Below are 27,692 nucleotides of genomic sequence, written 5' to 3'. Positions count from 1 at the left end.
CTTAGCCTTGCTTAATGCTGAGGATGCATTCCTCACAGGTGGAGTGCTATATAAATTAGCACAATATGGGGTCATTATAACATTAAGTAAATGGACATGTGTGCCTGATTTTTAAAAAATCAAACTCGAGATATATGATATTATTTTATGTATGCATGGTAATTAATGGAGTTACAAACACACAAACAGGCATGACCTGTACATCGGTAGAGCAGCAACACATTACGTAGCAGAGGAGGGAAGTGGGTGGTAGTTACATCTTAGAGGAGGAATCAGACTGTGGGTCCTCCTCTAACTTCGGCGGTTTCTTCAGGTAGACGTCGAGATTTGACTGCCATTTCTTAAGATTCCTCCCATGAAGCAGTTCTTGATAGCAGGAAATCATATCGTGAGCACCTCTTTGCCTTATTGCTTCGCTCCCTGTCAGGGTAATTATTGATGAAGTGGTCTATTTGTTGTGATCATGGTGATGCTAGTGCTGAGGAGTTTTGTGGTGAGGTTTTTTGCTGTTGTTTCCTCTTCTTCATCTGTGTCCTCAGATTCACCCAGGATGTGTTGCTGTGCCAGTTCACAAGGCTTTTCATTATTAGGGTTCCCACCATGAGAATGTAGTAACTGTTCGATATCACCATCATTAACATCCTCTAATCCCACTTCATTGGCCAGTTCAACGATGTTTTCGATGACTGGTTTCACCTGAGATGCTTGGATGTTGTTGTATGCTGCTGGCCATAGCTTCTTCCGCAGCTTGAAGTTTCTTCATCCCAGGCTGCTCTGATATTGTCAACAGCTTTCATTATGTTGTAGTTTTTCCCAAGATTGCCTGATGGATTGTTTGTCTTGACCTTTTGTTTCCTCTACAAGTTGCTTGAATGTGTAATAAAGGTGGTAGGCTTTAAAATTCAATATTACTCCTTGATCCATTGGTTGGAGTAATGAAGTGTTATTGGGTAGAAGGTTCTACAGGAATGCAGGTCCAAAGCATGTCAAAATTCTTAGGGTGGCTGGAGCATTATCAGCCATCAACAGTGTTTTAGGTTCAAAGTCAGGCTCCTCATTATACTGCTTCATTGCTGGACAAAAATGTGAAACAAACCAGTTTTGGAAAACCTCAATCGTCGCCCAGGCTGTCTTGTTTGATTTCCAAATTACTGGTAGACTTGACTTATAAATGCCTTTCATTGTTTGTGGTGTTTCAGAGTGATACACAACCATAGGCTTTAACTTAAAGTCACCTTTAGCATTGCCTCCTAGCAAGAGAGTTAACCGGTACTTTGCCACCTTGAACCCAGATATATGTTTCTGTTCTCAGGAGATGAAAATGTGAGAAGGCATTCTTTTCCAAAATAGGCTTGTTTCATCCACATTGAAGACAAGCTCGGGAAAATAATTGTCCTGTTTGATTGCGGCCTTCAGTGTTGCAGGAAAATCCTGGGCTGCCTTGCTGTCTGCACTAACCACTCCACTAGATGTGCGTATGCAATGGAGGTCACTGTGTTGTTTAAGTCGATCAAACCAACTTCTTTTGGCTGTGAGTGTTACTGACGTATCGTCGTCTTCTTCTTGAATACAGTTGAAGATGTTTATTGCCTTTTCCATTATTATCAGCTGGCTTAGGGACATGTTTCATTGTGTTTGGTCATCTACCCGTATATTTAGTCTACTTTCCATTTTTTTCAAGCTTCTTGAACAAGTCACCTTCATTGATGATAACTTTGAGGTCAACGTTGCAGAAGCTTTTATCTTGTCTCCATCTTTTATAAATGTTCTTATCATCGATGTAGTCAATTTCAAAGAGGTGCCAACATCAACCTGACGCTCGCCAGCTCCCAAACGCAGTATCACTTGCAGTTTCACATCCATGCTAATGTTTTTGCTCGACATCTTCAATGTACTACTCTCACTGGATGTTGCAGGCTGTTTTCCCGTCATTATGGGTGGAAAAAAAATGGAATAAATGGGCAAGATAGCAAGAATGTTTACACATGCGGGGGGCGGGGGGGGAGGCAGAGCATGAACTAATACGTGATTGGCTCAGAGTGTACGTAAAGCGCTCTCATTGGTTGATTGAATACTGTAATGGCAGCTGCTCTTAGATGCTGTTTAGAATGAACTTTTGTCATTTTTAAAAGTTTCAATTAAAAACTGAATAACCACATTGTAACAAATCAGTGTTATGCGGGGTCTGAGTGTATGCGTCAGGGTACTAATCCATTCCAAGTGATAAAGTTTGTTGGATTAGACAATGGAGTTTATGAATGGAAGACTTCAGCCCCTGTGGTTTGTTGGGAAAAGATCAATGATGAATGGAAGATCATGGAAAAGTCATGCACATTAACCAGATGAATATCTGCAGATGGCTAGGTTTATGTGACCTGTGGATACCAGGGAAGTGCACCATGAACCTTAGTGCTGGTTTTACTTGGTCTGTAATTTTAAAATATCCCTGGCTATCTACAGTGTCGACTAAATCATAATTAGAAATTGAAGTAAAGAAATGGCATGGTTGATAAACAAGAACTATGGTGTTTGATGGACCTCGGTGCTTGTGATGAAAGATTTCTCCTTAATTGCTGTTACAGTGTACTGCCTGATCTCCCTTCAAGTGTGCTGGATCATCCCCAATGAATGGACACAAAAGGCACAGTCACTTCTAGGAATTGTAAAAATTTGTTGTGTTTATATGCCACGACATGCCTTAATTTGCTTTCGACAGCAGGAACTGCATTGAAATAGCATCTTCATCAAAAACAAACATCCCAGCCCTTCATTGCAAAGCAACAAAGCATAAAATATCTGTCTTCTGTCTACTTCACATTTGGCAAGCAGCCCAATTTTGGCCTAATTTACAAATGATTTAGTGCTGGATAAAATATTTTTATTTGTTTGGTTCTGCCACTGTATGAGTATCTTTAAGGAGGTGAATCAAAGCTCCATGAGAAAGGAAATTTGTGCCATCACTAGGTCCCTTAGGGCTTCTCCCTGGCGCATAGCCTAGTAATTTTAGAAGGTATTTCTAATAACACCATGAAAACCTTTGCAGCTATAAAGTCCTTTGTATTGGGAAAAAATTATATATAAATGGGGGAAATAGCAGGTTAATTCACGAGCAGGCTAATTTTCATGTTGGCAAATAAAAGGAAATCCTTTTGATGTCATTACCAGTTATCTCCGATTTTGTATATGTACATTTTACAATTTGGCATGAAGAACAATTTTTGTAATACTGTTTGCTGGAGTTGTTGATTGAACCTTGAGGTCCCTGGGAGACAAGCTGGCAATCTTCCACTAATAACAATTGCAGAAAAATGTGACTCTAGTAAATCCCCAGTGTGTATTTGAGTGGATGGCTGATGGTTGCATGCACTACCCTTGATTACCAAACCATCACTGAGAGATTCTGTATGATAAATGCAGCATGAACTCAAGTTCTATAAGAGACTCTAATACTATGCATTCCTGAGGAATCGATAGTGTTATGGTGCACCTGTATTTACAAACATTAATCTTGCATGAGAGCTGTTGACCCTGACTCCCAGTTGCAGTTGACACATCACATTTCTGTCTTGACTGCCCCACCCCACTTCATTTGTGCAGAATATACACTGGAATGATTCAATAGTCCTTTATGGCCATAGACTACTAAGGTGACATTTTGAGTCTTGTAAGCATATTGGGCATGATGCTTTCAAAGTTCAAAATGTATTAATTAGAATTTCAGTTAATTAGAATTACAGAACAAAAGTTTCTTTTGAAGTTTGTTACAATATTATGTTCGTAAGTTAAAACACACATCTTTGCTTTGGGCAGAGAACCATGGAATCACAGAGGTAGCCATTTGGCCCATCAGCTCTCTACCAGAGCAGCCCTTAGTTCTGTCGTCTTGTGGATTTTTCTCCACTTCCCTCTTGAACACCAGAAGGAAATCTGCCACATCTGCAGGCTGAGCATGCCAAATTCAACAAGATGCTGCATTTAAAAAAAAGTCCTCATTTCACTCTTGATTCCCTTTTTGTTTCACAGAGTACAAGATGTACAGCATAGAACTAGGCCCTTCCGCCCACTGTGTCTGTGCTGACCATCATGCTTGTTGTACAATCCTGTTCAAATGGTTCAATTTAATATCAGAGAATGTATACAGAATGCAACCTGAAATTCTTATTCTTTGCAGACATCCACGAAACAAGAAACCCCCCAAAATGAATGAAAGTTTCACTGCATTCATGCCTTGTTTATTCGTACCTCAACAGACGTCTCTTAAGTGTTGTTGCTGCTCCTGATTCCATCACCACCTCTGGCAGCACATTCCAGAATCACCTATTTTGATTCCCTTTAAACTGCCTCTCACCTTAAACTGATGCAGTCTAGTTTTAGGGAAGCAAGAGGACATGGGTTTAAGATGAGTGGAAGTTTAAAAGGAATGTAAGGGGTAAGATTCCTTTACCATGAGAAATGTTCTTGACTGCCTATCTCATTGCTCTCATAATTTTATAAGTCTCTATCATGTCACCTCTTGGCCTCCTTTGCTGCAGAGGAAAACCTCCCTATCCTATCCACTTTCTCCTGATAACTTCAGTAGTTCTGTTCAGGCAACATTCTTGAGAATCTTTTCTGCTCTGTCCCTTGCTTAATTTTATTTTTCCTGTAGTAAAGTGAACAGACCTCACACAATACTCCCAACTGTGGCCTAACCAACTTTACCATGATATCCTAACTCTTCTACTCAATGTTTTGTGCTGCCTGCACCACAATACCTGTGATGCCACTTTCAGGGAACTACAGATTTTCTGTTCTACCACACTGCCCAGGGCCCTGCCATTTCTGTCCTTTGATTTAAATTCACAAACTCCATCATCCTGCACCATTACCCTTCACGCCCAGTCCTCAACCCCCTCACCTAAAGAACACAATCCACCCTGCCCAGTCTCCTCAAATGTCTCCATCAAATTTCTCCTTGGTGTTCTCTAAAGAAAACAGTACAGCCTATACAGCCTATTCCAGAGATCATTCTTGTAAATCTTTCTAGGTCCTCCTCTGGTGCCAGGAATGAACTTGCTGCAATTGAGACTGTTTTAAAGTTCAGCAAACTTTTCTAGTATCAGAGGTATAAATTTTTAACCAGTCTCTGGTCTCCAATATTTCCCTCAGTCAGAAACCTGATGGTAATCAGATAATGGATTCTTTTGTGTAATGCTGTCTGACATAATTATTGCCCAAAACTTTGGGAATAGCTTTATTATTTAGTGAAATAGTGCTGCAACTTCTCGCGTTCAAACTTTGACAAAGCCACAAGAGCATATCCCTGATTTGGAGGCAATAGGGCACTACAGTGGATATTCTGAATCTTTTAAGATTAGTTGAGTAAAATTTATTGTTTTCCAGTTAACTTATTGAGTACTAAATACTTGTACTGAGGCATCTTACTTTATGGAGGGTTTAATGTTGATGTTTAAACCTTTGCGAGCATGTTATTTATGCAGGTGACATGCAGTTGTTGTACCAGAAAGCTGTATACCAAGTTCAACACAGATGTAGTTACTGTTATGGATTTTTTTCATATATACTTGAGGGCAAATCCTCCCATGGTGTATGGTGCAGGTGTTAACATTTACAATCTTTGCTTGCTATAGTGTAGCATATGCTTGATTTCATTTCAGAGTGAAAAATAGATGAAATGCCAGGGATTCAAATAATGTATAATTCACATCAAGTGACAGCAGGCTTTTAATACTTGCTCCAGCCGACAGCCTAGCGCCAGGAAATGTCACACTTGGAGTGAAAGCAACTTGCTTCCTGTTATGTAGGCTTCCTTGATGACTAAGTGATCGATTACCTATGACTTTTTTTCATTTGGGAAAACCTTATGCCAAAGTGTGCTTCTTTTTAAGCAGTTTCATTTGTTAAGCACAAAGGAGACCGTTAATATACAAGTATATCAAGTGCGTACTTGAAATATCATTTACACCACCTGACTGCACCAAGTGCTTGTCAGCTTGAAAGAGTCAGCAGTAATTTACTGAGCTAGAACATGAGTTAGAATGCAAAATGAATATTATATTTTTTTTATCAGATGCCTAAACCAGGGCTCCTTTCTGCCAGTCTGGGTGGTGATGTAACTCTTGAGTTTTCTGGTAGTAGGTCCTTGTAGATACATTGATTCTTAAGACAGGTACAAGTTGAGTGCTGATGAGAAAATTGAATTTTTGAAATTTTCTGTTTTACTTATCTAGTGCACACGAGTCTAGCTTGTGGGCAAGTCTGAACAGCCTGCCATTAGTGCCCGTAAACTATTTTGGCTCGTCTTCTCTCGTAAACAGCCTCGTTCTACAAACCCTCCTCCACAAACTGTAAACTGCTGCTTGGATGTCTTTCCCATTTCTGGCAAAGAGCTACAAGCCTGAAATGTTGACTCTTTCTCCTCCCACAGCCACAGCTTGACTTACCCAGTTTTTCCAGAAATATTTTTGCCTCTGACTTCACTGCTCCTATGGTTAAATATGGCCTTTTATAAAATAAAGAGTAATAAGACACAAGACATAGGAGCAGAATTAGGCCATTTGGTCTACCAAGTCTGCTCCTCCGTTCCATCATGGGTGATTTATTTTCCCTCTTAACCCTATTCTCCTGCCTTCTCCCCATTACGTTTTGATGCCATTACTAATCAAGAGCCTATCAAATTCCACTTTAAATACATCCAATGACTTAGCCTCCTCAGATCCACCACCCTTTGGCTTAAATTCTTTCTCATCTCTGTTCTAAAGGGACGTCCTCGTATTCTGAGGCTGTGCTGTCTGGTCCTAAACCCTCCCACCATTGGAAACAGTAATGATAATAGGCATAGATGTAAGATCAAAGTTTGCAATATATTTATTAATAGAGCATATATACTGTAAGTCACATTATATAATCCTAAGAATGATTTTCTTGCGAGAATCACAGTAAATATAAAGCACAATAGAATCAATGAAAGACCTCACCCAACAGGACGGACAAACAGTAATGATAATAGGCATAGATGTAAGATCAAAGTTTGCAATATATTTATTAATAGAGCATATATACTGTAAGTCACATTATATAATCCTAAGAATGATTTTCTTGCGAGAATCACAGTAAATATAAAGCACAATAGAATCAATGAAAGACCTCACCCAACAGGACGGACAAACAACAATGTGCAAAAGACATCAAAATGCAATACAAAAGAAAAAATAATAATAAATAAATAAGCAATATAAGTTGAGAACATGAGATGAAGAGTCCTTGAAAGTGAGTCAGTAGGTTCTGGGAACAGTTCAGTGATGGGGCAAGTGAAGTTACCCCTCTGGTTCGAGATCCTGATGGTTGAAGGGTAATAACTGTTTCTGAACCTGGTGGTTTGGGTTCTGAAGCTCCTGTACCTTGTTTGTGATGGCAGCAGCGAGAAGTGTGCGTAGTTTGGATGGTGGGCTTCCTTGATGATGGATGCTACTATCTTGCGATAGTGCTCCATGTGGATGTGCTCAGTGGCAGGGAGGGTTACAACTGTTGACCCGTTGTGACAGTAGGCAAATTGGAGCAGGTCCATGTTGCTTCTCAGGCAGGAGTTAATGTGTTTTATCTCCAACCTCTCAAATCACTTGATCACAGTGGATATAAATGCTACTAGACAATAACCATTGAGGCAGACGACCACGTTCTTCCTGTGCAACAATATAATTGAAGCCTATTTGAAGCAGTTGGGTACTTCAGTCTGCCAAAGCAAGAGGTTACCAATGTCAGTGAACACTCCAGCATTGCTCTTTACTAATCAACCATGTACCTCATCTGGCCTGGATGCTTCCTGTAGGTTTGCCCTCTGAAAGGATGCACTCATGTTAGCCTCAGAGACAGGGTCATTGAGGACTATGGGAGTTTGTGAAGGTGCCTCCATGTTTTGATGGTCAAAGCAAGCATAAAAAGCATTAAGCTCATCTGGGAGTCAAGCCTTACTGATATTGTGACCTATGTTGCTTGGTTTCACTTTGTTGGAGGTGATAGCATTCAAGCCCTACCACAACCTTCAAACATCCATGAGTGATTCAACTTTAGTCTGGAATTGCCACTTTGCACGTGAGATGGCTTTCCAGAGACCGTGCTTGGACCGATTGCATTTTACTTGGTCCCCAGACCTGACTGCTACTGATTTGACACTCAGCAGAACCCTTCATCAATTCTGGTGCTGTAGACTTGATGTGAAAATTGAAGAACAAGTATGCAGAGATGCCAGAAAGGTTTGTCTGTCTGAGATCGGATTGAAGTCACAATGCTACATGACCCTTTTTTTCTTGTACTTCTAAGTGATGGAATGACTTATACATTCTTGATGTTGATGTGACAAATACCCCGTTCTTCAACCTTCACTGGCAGCAAAATAAGGAAATGTTTTGTTTTTATAGAAACAAAAGGGAATTTACCTTTGCAACTGTGCAGAGAAGCAGGGCTGCAAATTCCATTTTCAAAGCATGCATTAGTGTCTGCATCCTAACATTCAGTTTCATGGAACTCCGTTTGGAAAGCAGATGTTGCAATGTGGGAAGGATGTGGAAGCTTTAGAGCGGGTGCAAAGGAGATTACCAGGATGCTTCCTGGACTACAGTGCAGTGCATGTCTTATGAAAACAGGTTGAACGAGCTGTCCTGACGAAGGGTCTCGGCCCGAAACGTCAACATCGCTTCTCCCTATAGATGCTGCCTAACCTGCTGTGTTCTACCAGCATTTTTAGTGTGTTTTTGAACGAGCTAAGGCTTTTCTCTTTGGAGTGAAGGAGGAAAAGAAGTGACTTGATAGAGATGGACAAGATGTTAAGAAGCGTAGATAGAGTGGTTAGCCAGAAACATTTTTCCGGAGTGGATATGTCTAGTACAAGGAGCGTAATGATTAGAGGAAGGTATAGGGGCAGATGTTGAAGGTAAGTTCTTTACACAGAGAGTGGTGTGTTGCGTGGAATTCCTTGCTAGGGATGGTGGGCATTATACATTATACATTAGGGGCATTTAAGGATCACTTGGATAGATACATGGATGATAGAAGAATCAAAGGCTACGTTGGAGGGAAGGGTTAGATTGAGCTTAGAGCAAATTAACATTGGACCGAAGGTCCTGTATTGCTATATATGTAGTGCTTAGCTGTTAGAATGATGTGCATTTAGTATATGTTAAAGTGTGTTGTAATCAATAAGAAGCCCCTCAGTTTCATCATTGATCAGCTGTTTTTATGTGAGTCATTTCAAAGCTTTAGACATTACACAGGCAATGAAGAGTAATCACTTTAGTATAAAGTGGAAAGTGTACTACGTACTTAGGTTAAATGAGAAAAGTCTGCTTGAAATTCCTATAGGAAATGAATATCCAGAAGAGAGTGTCAATTTTTAGCAAAGGTGTTTTCACAGGAGACAGCCTTCCAGTACTTGCAATCAGACTTGAATGTGAAGATTGTGCAACTGGACAAGGTTATTGAGATTGGAATGTGCCCGTGGAAGTGTACCAAAGCAGTTAGTACATTAAGAGAGTGCGTAAGTAAGCTATTTGAAAATGTATTATTAGCAGCATCACCCATAGAATGAAAACAACCTTAGCTCTGGCAAAAACTGGCAAAACAACTGGCAGAAAGAAAGGAATGAAACATTAAAAACAAAAGTTAGCAATAAATAAAAGATTTCAAAACAAAGTGGTAGTATTTGGAAAGAATAATCCTTCAGAGAGAAGAGAGATTTTTTTTGTTAGAAACATTCTTCAAATGAGGTCAAGCTGCTCTGAAGGAACTTCAGTTCATCTTTGGTCACTGGTGCTACGTGCAGAGCATATTAGCCAGTGGTTGGAAACATCCCGCAACATTTGGTTTCAACATCTTCAGTGGAACCAAGTCAGTAGCCAAGTGCAAAGTAAGCTCACATTCTAGGGAATGCCTAACAGGACAAAAATGACAGCTGATATAATGAAGTTGAAGTAGTTTAAGCATTGTTTTTATATTTTAAAATAGGAGAATTCTGAGATGAAGAAACGAATCTTTCACAGCCAACAGAGGAAGCTGGATCTCTTCCTCTCGAAGATTGAGAGGTCCCCTTACTGGGATGTACAGATTACAGGGAGCGCTCCAAGGAGTATGTGCAGAGGAGCTCTCTCTTCAAGCTGGAGCCACGTTCTCAAAATATGACCATTAGATTTAGGAGCAAAATTGGACCATTCACTCCATTAAACCTGGCAATCAGTTCCATCAATTCACTTCCACTGAAGAAATTCAGAGGGTAGTGAATCTGTGGAACTCATTGCCACAGGCAGCTGTGGAGGCCAAGTCATTGAGCATATTTAAAACAGGTGGATAGGTTCTTGATTGATAGGGTGATAGGTTACAGGGAGAAGGCAGGAGGATGGGGGGGGGGAGTGGGAATAATAAATCAGCCATGATGGAATGGTAGAGCAGACTTGATGGGGCGAATGGCCAAGTTCTGCTCCTATGTCTTATGCTCTTATTAATTTGTTTGCCCCAAAAGCAAACAAAATGCAGGTTCCTGAAAGCTGAAAGCAAAACAGGAAAATGCCAGAAGGCCTCAGCAACTCCGCACAGGCAAGGGAGCAGATTGTTCACCACCTGCCGAGAATCTAAACTGGAATTTTGTGCATCAACTGTCAGTTGTCAAAACTGCTGGGTTTTGAAATCAAAGAAAATGAAAATTGGGCAACTTCTGAAATGGGCAGCAGATCTGCAAAGCCCATTTCAGACCTGAGCTGTTTGAAAATCTGTCAGTACATTAAGAGAGTGGCACCTCAGTCAGAATTGGAAATGCTGAGACTTCACTGGCTATCTAAACAACATAGGAAAGTTTGACATGAGATTGTGCAAACCATCAATGTCTTAGGAATTTAAAGTCTATAGTTACACAAGTCTAATGTTTTCTGGTAGGAGTCCAAATTTGAAATCTAATTTATTTTCTCAAGTATGCAATTGAGAAATTGTTCATATATTTTACTGGTCCAATATTCTTCCCCTTTGAATAATTTTTCCATTGTTTATATTTTGAATTTTAAGCAAGTGACCTATGTTCATTTTGCAATGGAATGTCTCAAGCTTTTTTTTTTCTTGTTTTGTAGGTTCAAGAGGAGAAGAGAGTTCAGAGGATGAACCGCCTCTGGATATAACAACAGTGCAGGACATTCTGAGCAGTCAACGCTACAAATCTTACAAAGTCAGCGTCATTCACAAGCTTCGATTCACCACTGATGTTCAATTAGGTAATTGTTATTACTTGGGGAAAAACAGCCTTTTTATGTTTGCCAAATGACTTCAAACAGCGCAAAAATTAGATTTTAAAAATAATTACCTGTAGTAAATTGCTCTTTCCCTCAAATCGCTCATTTTCAAAATAATTCTGTAATGGCTGGTAATATTGTAGGCGCCAATTACATTAATTGTAATGGAACACAAAGAAACTAATTATTCAAATTGCCACAAAAAGTATTCGATGTTTCCAAGGAAAGACTGCCATAATATTTTAATGTATAACTAAACTGATGTGTTAATAAGAACTTAATTTATGGTGTAGTATATTTTTCCCCCATATAAACTACTTTCTGATGTCCTCTCTCCACTGAGGTAGGATAGGGTAAGACCTTATTTTGCAAATAGTTTTAATTCAACAAAGTTGATATTCTGCAGGTTAATGAAGGGAAACAAAGTCAAGCCCTTGGAACAGGATTAGAGTTCACACACGTGCAAGATGCAAGACTGGTTATTGTCATTTATTAGTACACAAGTGTAAAGGAGAATGAAATGATTGTTACTCCAGATCCAATGCAGCATAAAAACACAATAAGCATAAAGAAAACAATAACAAACACAATGAATTTCAATATTTAGTTATCTTAGACACTCAATGCCCATTTTATTAGGTACAGGAGTGGCCTAATAAAGTGGTTTTCTGCTGAAGCTGATCCCCATTTTGAGGTTCATTGTGTTCTGCATTCAGAGATGCTCTTCTGCACACCTTCGTTGTAACATGTGGTTATTTGAGTTACTGTCGCCTTCTGGTCAGCTTGAACCAGTCTGGCCTCTGACCTCCTCTGACCTCTCATAACGAGACATTTTTGCCCACAGAACTACAGCTCACTGGATGCTTTTTGTTTTTCACACCATTCTCTGTAAACATCAATCAAAACAAACAACCACGTAAGGGGAAATTTGAAAATAATAATTAAAGAACAAAAGGAAATTGTGTTTGTTAAGATGTTTTTGGCTTAGTGACAGGAGGTCTAAAAGATGTAATCTCTCAATGTAGTAGCAATTTTTGTTTGCTTGATAATCTTCAAATCTTAACTTCTCTGAAATGTTTAAAGGGCAACTTTCTTTATCACGCACGTTTGTATGCATTAGGAAATTGCTACGATGTGTTGGTGCTTCATGCAACAAAAAATTCCAACAATTAATCAGAATAAAGAATTATTCAAAGTACAGATAGAGAATAAAATGTGCATAAATATCACCATGTATTTACAATACAGTTTAAAGTATTTCCAATCAACAAAACGTTGATGATTCTGTATAAATTTGTTCTTGTATTCAGTGTCATTTATGGATGTCATACCTAGTAACATTGGAAATTAAATACATCACCATAGGTGGCTGAAAAAATTAAGACTATTTACCATATTAACCACGTAACAAGAATTTTGAAAATAATAATTGAAGGTCAAAGGAAATTGATCCAATGTTCAGGTGGTTTTGGCTTAGTCACAGTTGGTCTAACAGATGTTATTTATTTAGTGATACAGCGTGGAATAGGCCCTTCAAGCCATGCCACCACAGCAGCTCCACATCCCTGCTTAACCCTAACCTAATCACAAGACAAAATGCAATGACCAATTAACCTATCTTTGGACTGTGGGAGGAAACCAGAGCACCTGGAGGAAATCCATGCATTCCACAGGGAGAACATACAAGCTCCTTACAAAACGCTGTTGGACTTGAATTCTGAACTCCAGAATGCCTGAACTGTAATATTGTTGTTTTAACCGCTATACCCGTGGCACAATCTTGCAATGCAACACAAAATTCTTATTTGCTTAATATCCAACCAGAATTTTTAGCTTCTCCAAAATATTTAAGGATCAACTTCCTTCACCACGAATGTATTTACGTATTAGGAAATTGCTGTGGTGCGTTGGTGCGACATGCCACAAGAAATGACAACATTTACCAATTACTAAGAATAAAGAATTTTATGAAAATAAAGTTAGAAATGCAGATATGGGTAAAATGTGCAAAATACACAAATCTCAGCATTTATTTACAATGTAAATAGCATTATAAAAAGAAGTTTAAAGTGTTGGTGTGGATATTGCTGTGATATCATTCGAACATGAAATCCTTCTGCAAAGCCCACTTTTTTATTTTGCCAGTTCCTGTCAGTTTGCTTCTTGGAGAATATTTTTGGCCCCTCTGCATCTGGAAGCTGTCAGAACTGAGCGCCTGAAAAGGTCACTCCTTATCATTAAAGATAAATGATAGGAGGGGAGTGGAGCTGTTAGGTGAAAGAATGGTTCAACTCTTTCAGTACTGATGGGACTGACCTGTAAGCACAGCTTTCAGGGGTTAATGCACCTTTCAGTGTGCTTATAAATGTGAGTTTTCCGTCATATTTTAATTCCGTGCTTGGAAGGTACAGTCTGCCTCATGGCGAATGTGAAAATGTCGGAACACTCTTATTGAAAGGTGTTGATGTGCACAGTGAAATTAATGTACAGGAAAATCACTTCCACTGGACTATTTTTAGGTTAATGTTCATTTTACTTCAAATAAATAAATGAGTTTCTGCAGCAAATAACATCTCAGAAAAACTATGATGGATTGGAATGGAATTAAGAGTCAACATTTCGGGGCGGCGCCCTTTATCAGGACCCCTCCAGTCCTGATGAATTGTGTTGGCCCGAAACATGGACTCTTCATTCCTTTCCATAGATGCTGCTTGCCCTACTGAGTTCCTCCAGCATTCTGTGTGTTACTCTAGATTTCCCACTTCTGTCGAATCTCTTGTGCTTATGATGGGCTGGATCTTGGTTCACCTGCCCGGTGTCTTTTCAGATCCATGCCTGGGTCCTCTGCAGCCACACCAATCCCAGTGTCCCAGAGGATATCAGCAACATCTGCACAATAGCAGTGCCTCTTGTGATGTGACCCCAGTGGTCCTGAAAGCTCTGATGGCCAGTCACTATACAACTCATCATAGTTGACTGTAAATCCATGTGATTTTGAATGTTCTGTGACATTTGCAAAGGCATTAAACACTTGATATTGAAGTTGAAAAAATAAAAAGAATAATTTTAAATATATTTAACTAAAAGCATAATTTCAATTAAAATTATACTGAAACAAAATACAGCCCCACAATCACCACTGAAATTGGCAGGATCCTAGGCACAGGACCTGAGATGCTTTTACCCCAGCGTGATTCTCAAAAACTCAGCAAGGCTGATCTCCATTTGAAACCCAGTGGCTGAAGGAGCTGACAGCATCTTGAAACTGTCAGTATGTCTGGGACTTCAGGATATGATAGCGCACGTGCACGATTTTTGGGCTACCTGCTGCTTAAATGGCATTGGTGGGAGATCACACCCTCTTCTCTCCCATCAGTCTATTGGAATATCTATACAACACTTATAAATTTGGAATTTATATCTAATGCTGATAACCACTGAAATTACAATGTCAGAACAATGATGCCTACAGATTAAAGATTAGCATCCAAGCAAATAGTGAAATGTGTCATTTGCATCAGTGACCAACACAGGCCAAGGATATGCTGTGGGCAGACCGCAAGTGTTGCTATGCTTCTGGTGCCAGCGCACCATGCCCACAGCTTACTAACCTGTATGTCTTTGAGATGTGGGAGGAAACTGGAGCACTCTGAGGAAACCCAAATGGTCACAGTAAGAACATGTAAACTCCTTACTGATAGCAGTGGCAATTGAACCCTTATTGCTGCCAAAGTAAAGCACTGTGCTAATTGCTACAGTACCATGCCTGCTGATATTAGTATGATTCAGATATTTAATGGTATTTTTGTTCCAAAGTGAAATGATAAAATTTATCATTGTTTAAAGAGTAGCTCCAAAATGCAAGCATAATTTTCATTACCCCTCAGTAGATAGAGAATTGTAACTGCAGACACTGTTGGTCTGGATAAATCTGGTTCATTTTGTTACAAAGGCTAGTTACAGCTGTGAATCCTACCATTTTCACTTAAGTAGATCATGACTTATTGCAGCCCCCCCCCCCCCACCCCTTTTTTCTTAGGATTTCAGTGCACAATTTCAGATGTATTTCAAGGGATTCAAAGGTGGGTTTGCATCAACCTGGCTGCAGCTACTCAGCTAAAACATTACACCTGGTCCATCTGCATTCTTGGTAGAAAAGGATTACGTGCAATTTTTATGTATGAGGTGCATTTGATAGCTCTGGGTCTGCTCTTGCTAAAGTTTAGAAGAATGAGGAGAGATCTCATTGAAACCAACCAAATATTGAGAAGCCTAGATAGAGTGAACATGGAGAGAATGTTTCCTATAGCGCAAGAGTCTCGGAGCAGAGGGCACAGCCTCAGAATAAAAGGAAGTCCCTTCAGAACAAAGATGAAGGGGAATGTCCTCAGCAAGATGGTGGTGAATCTGTGGGATTCATTGCCATGGACGGCTGTGGAGGCCAAGTTATTGGGTAAATTTAAGGAAGATGTTAAGTTGTTAATTAAGATTACAGGGAGAAGGCAGGAGAATGGGGTTGAGAGGGGAAACAAATCAGCTATGATCGAATGGCAGAGCAGACTCAATGGACTGAATAGCCTAATTCTGCTCCTTTGCCTTATGGTCTTAGCTGGAAGAAGCCCATAACCACCATGCCAACACCAACTGGCTTGTGCTGGTGTTGAGGCAACTTTAATAAAGGAGCAAAATCTTACCTTGCTGCTGCAGGTGGTGGAGGCATTTGCTGTTTAACAGAAATAATTGCTACGTTCTTCAACCCATCAGTCATTAATTAATTCAAGTCCAAACCTCTACTCAACATCTCCAACTCAACCATTTTCCTGATCCATTCTACATCCAGTCCAGCCTTAGTTCCCGCTGTTATCCAAACCTCTTCTTAACACCCCATCCATCTCTGAAATCCACAATCCAGCTGCCTTTGCAAAAGCAGGAGACTATGGCTAATAAAACCTTGGATTTCTCAAACTGTCCGAGCCTTGTTGTAGCCTGCACTCATCCTATTCCTCCTGCATGCTGGAATTTTGCTGCTGTGTCAAAATTGACAAGAGCTCACTGCGCAGCACTGCCTCAGCGCACTTTCCCCAGCAGCACTATTTCTGACTCATTACATTTTTTTGTTTTCAAAATCAGCTTAGATGTGTGACTGAAATTAGACCATTGCAGTGGTACGTTATTGATTATATTCCAGCTCCTGTTTTTAATTCCTTGAATTGGACTTGAGCTGCTCCTAAATAAACTCAGCCAGCTCTATCATGGGCATGAGCCTCCCTCACCATTGAGGAAATCTTCAAAAGACGATGTCTCAAAAAGGTAGCATCCATCATTTAACGGCCTGCATCACCCAAGACGTGCCCTCTTCTCCCATCAGAGAGGAGGGTACGGCAGCCTGAACACTAAAATTTCACAAACACCTTCTTCTCCTCCCTCATCAGATCTCTGAAAAGACAAAGAACCCAAGAATACTACCTCATTCTTTTTGCTGTCTTTACACAGATCTTGTTTAATTATACTGTGTATATATTAATGTAATTGTGTAATGTTATATATTATAATTTATAGTGTACTTTATTGCACTGTACCACTGGCGCAAAACAATAAATTTCACGACATATTTCAGTGATAATAAATCTGATTATTTGATCCTTCTGTTTAAAGAATAGTACATTTCTGTCTGACAAAGGAGGAGAAAGTCTTAGAATTAACTGTGGGAAGTAGAGAATCCATCACTTGTCGGATAATGCTTTGTATTCTTGTGAACATGTCTGTTGTTTGAAGTTCTAAAGTACCTTGGACGACATCTAACCTCTTTGGGTGGGGGTGGGGGGAGTCTTAGAAGTTGCTATTCATGCCTTACTGAGGCAAAACTAACATGCAATTTGGCAAACTTCCAAATAGACCAGTTAAATGTAATTAGTGCAAAGCAAAGTATTTTTATTCCATAAAAATGAGTGTTCATTGTGATTAACAAAAATTGAGAATATCTGAAAAAAATATTTTAGGAATGTGGCATTTTGTTGCGGACTGCATAGAAACGCTAATGCTGCAATTTGTGAATTACAACAGCAAATATCTTACTGAATTCCACTTTTAAGGTGCGGAATAATTTAAATCCCTGATTGCTGTTTTTCCACCATTTTCTATACCTTCAGTTGCACACTGTCCACAATAGCAAAGAGTTCATTGTTCATGGACATTTTTTTTGTACTAAAATCATTACTACGATCAAAGAGGAGGTACAGGAGCCTGAAGACACACACTCAACATTATAGGTATAGCTTCTCCTTTCTGCCATTAGATTTCTAAACAGACAGTGAACCAACCCATGAGCAGTGCTTCACTATTTTGCTCTCTTTTTGCACTACTTGTTTTAATTTAATTTTTAGATACTAATTTTTAATGTAATTTATAGTTTTTTATGTATTGCACTGTGCACATATGTCAGTAATATTACACCCGATTCTGATTCTGAAGGAGCTGCTTCAGATCTATACATTGCTTGTGCAGTCTTTAAGATTAAAATTTAAAAATGATGCAGAAAGTAATAGTAGAAATAGCTTCATTATCCTCATTCCTCTCCCTCGCTTTTTCCCCTCTACCAGCCCGCGCACCCCCCCCCCCCCCACACCTCCAGAACATTACCAAGCTCGAATGGGTAAAAACAAGCTGTGGCGGAGTAGCCTTTGCTGAAAAGATTGATGCAATGGGGAATGACCTTGGCTTGGCGCAGGAGCTAGTGATGTATGTACGAGCATCTTGCTGCTAAATGGACCCAGATTTGTAGCACTAATATACATGGAAGCCCAGAACCAAACTCAGAATGGCAATAAATCAACAGCCACTTTAGGTGTCATTTCTGGTTTATATTCTGGTATTGTTCTATCAGTTTAATTCATGTCACTATCATCTGTTCATCTGGAACAGTTTTATATAATTTTCCAGTGGAGTTACCTGACAAATCCCATCAAATTAACAAGGTACATTAACAATATTGACTGCTTTTGTGGTTTCTGGAGCTTTTGGACCATAGAATAAATTTTAGATCTATTCCCTTTTTAGATAGTAATGTTCAAGGGCTTTGTCAAGTAGAAATATTTGTTTATTTTTTGACAGATTATAGTAAATTCAAAACGTAATTTTTTTGGAGTGATATTTTTCTAAACATCTGATTTATAACCACATGTAGAAAGTATTCACTATCTTCAGTTTATTAATATGTACACATTCTGTTGACTTTAATTAGTGTTTTTATTGAGATTGGCTTATTTTTAATCTTTTAGTGATCAGATACTCCTCTGGGCTTGCATATCCTGTTCATTAATGCTGTCTTTCATGTTTAATGAAAATTACAATCATAAAAATATTAATGTCTTTTCTCTAGTTGTTTAATGGTAAATTTTTATTGTTTGGTGTCGTTGTGTTAATGTTGTTTTATTTATTTACATTATTAAAGGGGGTTATGAAGATTTGGGAAGCTCTTAATTTAGAGCTTCATGCCGACAAGATATTAATTTCTATTAAGTGGGAGTGGAAATTGTTTTAGAAATGCAGAGCCAAATTAGGTCTCTACTTGAATTTGTAGAAGTAATCACCAGATACTTCATGGTGTGAGTTATTATGGAAATAAAGTAACATGTTGGCAATATTTATTTAAACAAGGAACTGACCGACAATGAGCAGGCAAACAGTTAAATCTGTGCAGAAGAGAACATGTCCATTTGCCAGATGTCTGCACCACATTTTGAGTTACTCTGTGCTTTGAAAGGTAGAGAACTACCTCCAGCAGTTATAGGATAAGAATTCCTTTCACAATTAACATTAGTGGCATAGATTCCTTAATGAACCAGATTTTTGATTATTCAAGTAGGTTATTACTGCAGTCAAGCTATAGCTCATTATTTTTGACTCTTTTGTCTGTACGAAAATGAGCTTTAGTGCACCTGTTTGGCTGTGTGAATTACCAATCTTGTTGAAACAATGGATTGATATTTATTACGGTATCAATCTCCTAAGGGAGCTGGCTTCCTGCCATGTTGAAAATTCCTCAGCAGAGATGAAATTTTATTTTTTATGTCATCACAGTCTCTAATATCTCTGTTCAACAATGAAACTGTGTAGTGTAAAATGTTATTCCTGTGGCTTGCCTGAAAATACGTTCCTTAAGTAAAATAGAAAATGCTGAAAAGATTCTGCATTTTGGGCAGCAAGTGTGAAAAAGGAAACAGTTAATGTTTTGTGTTAAAAGTCCTTTTAGCAAATCTGAAAAAAGAGACTAGACATTAGTATTGTTAACTATTTCTCTTTCCACAGATGCTGCTTGATCTGCTGAGGATTTGCAGCATTTTCTGCTTTGTTTCAGATTTCTGGCATCTGTTATTAAGTTTCTGTTTAAGTGTCATTTTAGTTCATTTTGTAGAAAGATTTTGATTTGAGGTGCCTTGGTAGCGTAGCTGTTGTTGGAACACTGTTACAGCTCAAGGCGCTGAGTTTGGAGTTCAGTTCCAGCATCCACTATAAGAATTTTATACACCCTTCCCGTAACCATGTGGGTTTCCTCCCACAGTCCAAAAATGTACCAGTTCGAAGGTACTGTGATTAGGCTAAGGTTAAATAGGTGGATTTCTGTGCAACCTGTTCTGCGCTGTAGCTCTCCATAAAATAAATCTCATATTGCTGTTAGAAGGTTGTGGGTTCTCTTTCCATGGTATATTTGTATATTTGATCTGAGTTTATACTTAAATGACTACCAGAAGAAGGCTCATTACTAGGGTTATTTTCAAATGATAATTTAAACTGTTGTTTGGAATGTAAATTAAACATCCAAGGAGTTAAGTGTAGTTTTCTCTTAATGTTTTGGCTAGTTTCCATTCTTTGTTCAAAAACAAATGAATGAATTAATTCATAATAGTAGCAACCAACTGTGTCTCCGAAACGGCAGCTTTAAAGATATACCTGATTAAATCTGTGAAAGTAAAGAAGCCAATTGCATGTCCAAAGCCATTAATTATTATTGAGATACAGCACCTAGCCTAGTCACAGGACAATTTACAATGAGCAATTAACCTACCAACCGCTATGTCTTTGGACTGTGGGCGGAAAGCCATGCAGTCACAGGGAGAATGTACTAACTCCTTATAGGCAGTGGTGGGAAGGTTGTTTATTTTTATTCCATTGCCTGTCTTAAAAATAATTTACATAGTGGATATATTTGTTGGCATATATTCTCCAATAAATTTTCCTGAAGTGTAGTCTCATGCTTTTATAATTGAATATTGGTATTCAATGCAAAGTATTTCTTAGATTTCTAAATCAACACCAATTTCACGTAACTTATGTTCACTGACAGCCTGGACTTTAGCCTGAAGCTGATAAGGTGCTTTTCGATAAAGCACTGTATCCATACTGCACTGTAATAAAGCTACAATCAAGTAAATTGATCTGAACTTCTGGTGTTTGCAAAATATTCATTTTGGAATGTTGAAAATCCTGCACTTCACTACATGTTCAAAATGAGATTTTAGTAGTTTTAATTCTAACTGTTAACTAGCCCTTAACAAAACTAAAGTTTGTGTCTGTAGTCATTTTCTTTTTGAGATTTTAAATATGAGGAATTTAATATTTCAAATAAATTGTGGTACTCATTTCTTGTCTAATTTTATTTGGTGCTATTCAAAAGACCAAGTACTTCCTGGTTTGAAATCTTTGCGATAAAAATTAGATTTTTTCATGATTGGTTGCTCAGCGAGGATGGTGACATCACAACTGTTTAATGCTTGGGATCCCATGGAATTGATGCTTAAGAAAAAGCTCGCTGTAGAAATAGTTAGGTGTTTGAGTTTCCTAACGTCACTTGGAAGATGCGTTGCTTTGCTTCTGCCTGGAACATTTATCATTCTGGGTCACTTATTTGGTTTAAAGTTTACGAAAATGCATTCAACTTATCATGAAGACAGGGAATGATTACTGGGACATTTCCTCAATTTTTTTTTGTTCCCTAGTAATTAGACTTCTATGTTTAACAACATTGATAGATCTAACACAGCATTGAAAGATTTATTTCATAGTATGTCTTGACAATAGTCCTTTAACGAGAGCTTAATAATTATTATGTTGTGAAATGATCAGAATCAGGTTTAATATTACCGGCATATGTCGTGAAATTTGGTGCCTTGAGGCAGCAGTACATAATTATAGGAAAAACAACATGAATTACAGTGTATATGAGTTTAAATATTTTTAATTAAATAGTGTAAAAATGGAAATAAAAAGTAGTGACGTTCAGTTCATGGGTTCAATGTCCATTCAGAAATCAGACAGAAGTGTAGAAGCTGTTCCTGAATCATTGTGTGTGCCTACATGCTCTGTACCTCCTTCTCATACATTTAATCTTTTAAAGTTTGGTTTGTTTGGTACTTGATATGTTTTCAATAATATTTTGGTAAGATTATTGTTTCTTTACATAAGTGTTTGGTTCGCGCTGCCAGGGGTAGAGGCAGACACATTAGAGATATTTAAGAGACTCTTAGATAGGCACATGAGTGAAAGACAAATTGAGAGCTCTGAAAGGGAAGGGTTAGGTTGAAGGGCCTGCATAACATTGTGGGCTGAAGGACCTGTGCTGTGCTGTTACCTGGAACTGCAGTTACACATTTAAAAACATTCAATATCCCCATGAATTATTTCATGTAGGGTAGAGCCATACCGTAACATCAAATCTGCTTCCACACCATGAACCTTGTTGGCAATTTCACCCATATTCTAAATCATTTGCCAGACCCTATCAAGTTTGTTAACTAATCTTCTCCCCATGAATTTAATTTGTCAAAAAAAAGCATTTAAAGTTGGATTTCAGTGAACCTTGTAATCAAGCTGAAATAATGTGAATTTTTCAGAACTTCAGATGTTTACAGAATATTCATGTTACAACATTGAGCATCTTGGTTACATGTTCAAAGTGAAGTTTTAATGGTGTTACCAAACATTGTATATATCAAGTTATGTATTTCAGCATTATCCTTCAAAGTTGACCTTGTTACCTAATAACTGCTTCTGTCTTTGATAAACAATGTGCTTTGAAGAATTCATATTACTGCAATTTTAGAAATCTAATATCAGAAAACTGGCCACATTTCACAATCTGATCTAGCAATCATGTAGTTTTGCTTTCTAAAAAACTAGATTGCTGTAACAGGTCTGCAACTTTCTGATACAAATTGGTGACCTTATTAGATAAAGCTGCTTTTTAAGTGTAACCAAATCTTACACAACTACTGTTCTTTAAGAATACAGTGTTCACATCAGATGTTTTTTATGATTATTTTGTTCAGCTGGTGGTCCAGAAATCTGCTCTGTATTCAATCTTCTCTTCGAATGCAGCAGAAAAGCTCAGAGTTTCAGAGGGCTTTAGAGAGTATTTTATTTGTTCATTCCATTAAGATTTATAAAGTGTGTCAAATGGTTGATATAAAATCACTTACACAGCCCACTGGTTTATATCCCCACTGATTCACAGGTATCGCGGGAGAAAAGGTGGAGATAGACCCTGTTACTAATCAGAAAGCGAGCACCAAGTTCTGGATTAAGCAGAAACCCATTTCAATTGATTCTGATCTACTCTGCGCTTGTGACCTTGTGGAAGAGAAGAGCCCAAGTATGTGGTACTATATTTTTGTGCTGTATCTTTGTGCTGTTCTATGAATAAGTGCACCCACTCAAATAGAAAAATTAGAGCTCCATATTGTCCACAGGTTTAATATTAGATAAGACAGCGGTGTTATGATGCATTATTTTATCTTTGGGATTGCTTGCTGTAAAACAGCTATGTTACTGAAATCAGTTCCGAAATTTTCAGCCGCCTAAAGGTTGAACAACATTTTGTCACACTCTGCAGTGGTGTCCTGTTAATCTATCAGAGTTGGCTTGGTGATAAACCCAGTCAAATTTAAGTTGAGAATTTAATAAGGTTTGTAGCCAACAATCAGTTACTGGTGTTCTCGTGTCACTCAGTTGTTTTCTTTTTATTGTACTCCTTTTTTTAAACTAATGTACAGTGGAGTTGAACATAAAGTTGTGGTCGGAAGAAGTCGGTGATTTTAGTGTTTTTTTTATCAGGGCCCATTGTAGTCTGTACGATGTTAATTTAGCAAGTATTTTTGGTGATTGTTGAAGCTGTGAGAAGAAAAATTAATATGTGAGATTTCAGTTGTGTGTTTTATACAATTTTTAAAAATATTGTTCTTAAGTATACTAACAGTGCTTCACACAGAACATGCTGGAGGAACTCAGCAGGACAGGCAGCATCTATGCAAATGAATAAACAGTTGACATTTTGGGCTGAGACCCTTCATCAGGACTTGGCCTGAAACGTTGACATTTTATTCACTTCCATAGATGCTGCCTGACCTGCTGAGTTTCTCCAGTATGTTGAGTGTGTTGCTTTGGATTTCCAGCATCTCTCGTCTTTGACACTACTTGTTGAGTTTAAGCTGTATCATATCAGGATCATGGTTTTTAAGCTTATTTTTACACAAAGCTCACGGAAGGGAAATACAAAATTACTTGGGAGACTGCTTTAAAATGAAGCAGGATTGTTTGACTTATGGGGTTGCTTCCTTCTCAGGTTCAACAGAAACAAAATGCAGTTTTAGCCACTGTATCTTATACGGTTTATTCAGAGGTGCACTTGTGTGTCTGTCTTAAGTTAATTTGTTGCCTTCTATCGTCAAATGGTCAAAATGTAAAATGGTTGTTTCTAAATTGGAAAATGTTGGTGTGACAGTTGAACCTCGTATTACTTGTTTATTAACAAAGAATTTTCAATGCAAAGATTTTCAAATAACTGAAGTATCCTGAGAGCTACAATTTATCTTGAATTTTAGTCATTGAAATGTATATAAAGATAACAGAATCTCAATTCAGTGATTTTCATGGTCAAATTGTCAGTTTTTGGCAGATAGCATGTTCATTTTCAAAGCCACAGAATATTTAGTCGGAGCATTTTGTATAATAAATTATAGCACATTTGGAACTTACCTTTGATCAGTTTAAAATAAATTTCTTTGAAATATTTTGGGATTTTTTCCATATTTATGGTCCATATTTTGCATACTGATGTTTAGTTGATGCATATTTAGTTAATTGTTCTTTCTTGCAAAATAATATTGATATTTCCAATCCAAACATGATGAACTATTTTTTTTAAAGCATCACAGTTTCTAGCCTATTTGGATCTTTTTTTTTGCTTGAAGGACCATGGCCTTAATCAGAGGCTATTTGGCACACTTCACAGTCCAGTGTCTGCATTACCTTAAACTCACCTCTCAGAATATTTTACAATTCAGCCAATAACTAAATAGCACCATTCATGATGCACGCACATGCTGACATACCTGTATACTGCTTATTCCTATGCGTATGTGTGTTTTGAGTGTGTGTTGTTACACACATGAGCATGCACACACTATAAAATCCCATGCATACCCCACAACATTTAACTATGTTAGGAAATGCTTTTATGCTGATATACTTGTCAAGCCTTTATACTGGATGAAAGATTGCTTTGTTTCAGACTGTTAAATGCAACAAAGATATTTCAGTTTTTTTTCTTTGGCGAGCCCTGCATTATTTGGTTAAATCCTGCTTATCATTAATTGGATGCAGTACATCATGTGACCTTGATCTCTTCAATTGTTATCACTCCATTGCTGCAGAGGGGCTTAACAGAATGTTAACCTGATAATGGGGACTAGGCCTTCTCATAGCGCCCCATCATATAGTTTTCTATTGAGCAGTTCTGCTTCACTAGCTAAAGAAGGTGGCAAGAAGATTAATGATGGTAGGCTAATACAGAAGGGTGTACCTTTCCAAGACTTCTACCACAGAGATATTAGAGCTCAACCAGAGCTTGGCTTTTTCCTTAACCTGTGACCTTTAACCCTCCCTCACCGTTGAGATCTGTCACTGCAGCCGACGTTTTGATTGATGTTCCTACAAGAGTCGGTCTTTTTCATTGAATTTCACATCTGCACGAAAATAGCTTCCCTTGCAGAATTCGTGCTGGCTGTTAGTGATAGCAAAATTGATGGCAGAAATGTTTTTATGTAGTTTTCATTTAAAACCATAGAAACTTGACACATGCTAATGTAGTGCTGTGCCCTGCACTGCCCTGTTTTTGAGTTTATTCAGTTCAGTGTAATTAATGCCTAGGATTTTGCCATAATATGGATTACACTGAAAGCAAACTATAAAAGGAGCTCATCCTAATTCTTTTAATATGCAGTTATTGTCTACTAGCTTCTCACTAATACTGACCCCCTTGTCTGACTTATCGCTTGTACACTCAGTGGCCACTTTATAGCTATAGGAGGTTCCTAATAAAGTGGCCACTGAATGTATGTTTGTGGTTTTTAACCTGCTGGTGCTCATCTACTTCAAGGTTTGATGTGGCCTGTGTTCAGAGATGCTTTTCTGCACACCACTGTTTTACCGCATGGTTATTTGGTTAATGTGGCCATCCTGTCAGCTTGAACCATTCTGACCATCCTCCTCTGACACCTCTCATTAACAAGGCATTATTTTGCCCACAGTACTGCCGCTGACCAGATTTGTTTTTGTTTTTTGCATCATTCTCTATAAACTTCCAAGACTTCCACTTTGTATTACTTCCTCCCCTCCCCCCCCACCTTCTTAATCTGACTTCTCATTCTTTTTTACCAATCCTGATGAAGGGTCTCAGCCTGAAATGTTCACTGTTTACTCTTTTCCATCTATGCTGTCGAGCCTGCTGAGTTCCTCCAGCATTTTGTGTGTGTTCCCATTCTGATGTTTGATCTGAATAACAACTAAATCTCTTGACCACGTCTGCATACTTTTATGCATTGAGTTTCTGCCACATGATTGGCTGATTAGATGAGCAGGTTTACCAAATAAAGTGGCCACTGAGTGTGTGTAGTAAGTTCACAAAATTCATTTAAATGCCACCTTTTTATAAGGTAGTTGGCAGTGAATTAACTCAGCTGCTTTGTTGGATGGACAAAAACTCTTCTTGTTTAAGAACTAACGTAATATAAGTAATCCTAAGGTGCTGTTTGGAAAGAACCAAGTGCCAGGTTGGTATGGGTCCAGGTTTTAAATCTGCATTTGGACTATTTGGGACGCTTTCACAGTTGTCAGACAAGATAATCTATACTTGAGCCCCTGTGCCAATTTGTTGTTTTTGGCAACGTACAAAAGCCACATGCAACTTTCCCTGTTAATGCATTTTCCCTACTTGGAGCTATTTAATCCATCTTGGATAGAATAGCAAAAACAAGGCTACTGCAAGTGCCGATAGCTAAGTGAAGGTATTCCCAACAGACCCATGCATCACCCCAACCACCACCCCTGGCCATCTCCTCAGCCTATACAAGGGCTTTTTCCCCCGCTGTGTTGAAGACACTTTTCTTTCCTTTATTGAAATTTGCAAACAATTATTATTTTGTTGATGACAAGGCTCTAAATTATGTTCAGATTTGTTTTGAAGAATCTGTTTGAGCCTTCAGGTTGTGGAGTGCTATCCCTCCATGGTTGCACAGCAGTTAGCACAATCGTGTTACAGCACCAGTGATCAATGATCGGGGTTCAATTTCCGCCACTGTCTGTAAGGAGTTTGTACATTCTCCCTGTGACCAGGTGGGTTTCCTTCAGGTGCTCCTGTTTCCTCCCACGTTCTAAAGGTGTATAGGTTATGGTTATTAAGTTGTAGGCATGCTATGTTGCTGACGGAAGAATATCGACACCTGCAGGATGCTCTCTGATTGTGGTCATTAGTGCAAACAACACATTTCACTGTATGTTTCGATGAGCATGTGCCAAATAATGGAAATCTTTAAATCTTTGCTCCCACTTCAAGTGTTACTGGCACAACCCACCCACTGGCCCTAGTCCCCCAACTGACTGGAGTTGGCCTGTATCAGTCCACATGCTGCGGGCACTGATCTGAGGTTCCCTTGTTGTCGTCGTCATAGCGATGATTCAATTTGGTTGGCAGCTCGAATTAACTGGTTGTGATTTCCATGACGACCATGGGGCACTCTGCTCTGATTTGCTGTTAGCATTGCAAATCCTGGCCAGTTAGCAAATATGTTAACAATATTTGGATACTGTATTAACTGCTTTGAACTGCTGTGTTGAGTTATTTATTAAAAGAGACGATGATTGGTAATTTTGTCAGTGATATAATTAAACGGGGGGGTGTTGGCAGGAAGGTGAGCAGCTGACCGACATGGTTCTTGTACACGTCCATTTGGCTGTCAGTGCTGTGGTGCTCTGTGCTGAAACTGCCAGTAAGGGGGGAGAAAGTGATTCCTTTGTAAAGAAAACCAGCTTCCCTCATCCAGATCAACCTCACGCTCCACCATCACCTGGTTATTAAAAATATTTTCCAAACCA

General features: G+C 38.6%; 1 protein-coding gene across 4 annotated transcripts in view; it reads left to right on the top strand.

The window, feature by feature from the left end:
• The window catches only part of mapkap1 (MAPK associated protein 1), a 271,086-nt gene that overhangs the window by 207,501 nt on the left and 35,893 nt on the right, over positions 1–27,692 (top strand). For all 4 annotated transcript variants that reach the window (XM_073052618.1, XM_073052617.1, XM_073052616.1 and 1 more), the window contains 2 exons: positions 11,109–11,249; positions 22,777–22,914. In XM_073052618.1, coding sequence (XP_072908719.1) covers positions 11,109–11,249; positions 22,777–22,914 — 279 coding nt within the window. The remainder of the gene's footprint in view (positions 1–11,108; positions 11,250–22,776; positions 22,915–27,692) is intronic.

This window comes from Hemitrygon akajei, chromosome 7 (genome assembly GCF_048418815.1).
Source record: "Hemitrygon akajei chromosome 7, sHemAka1.3, whole genome shotgun sequence".
Taxonomy (NCBI): domain Eukaryota; kingdom Metazoa; phylum Chordata; class Chondrichthyes; order Myliobatiformes; family Dasyatidae; genus Hemitrygon; species Hemitrygon akajei.
The sequence above is the reverse complement of the archived record's forward strand: the minus strand, read 5'-3'. Positions and strand labels throughout refer to the sequence as shown.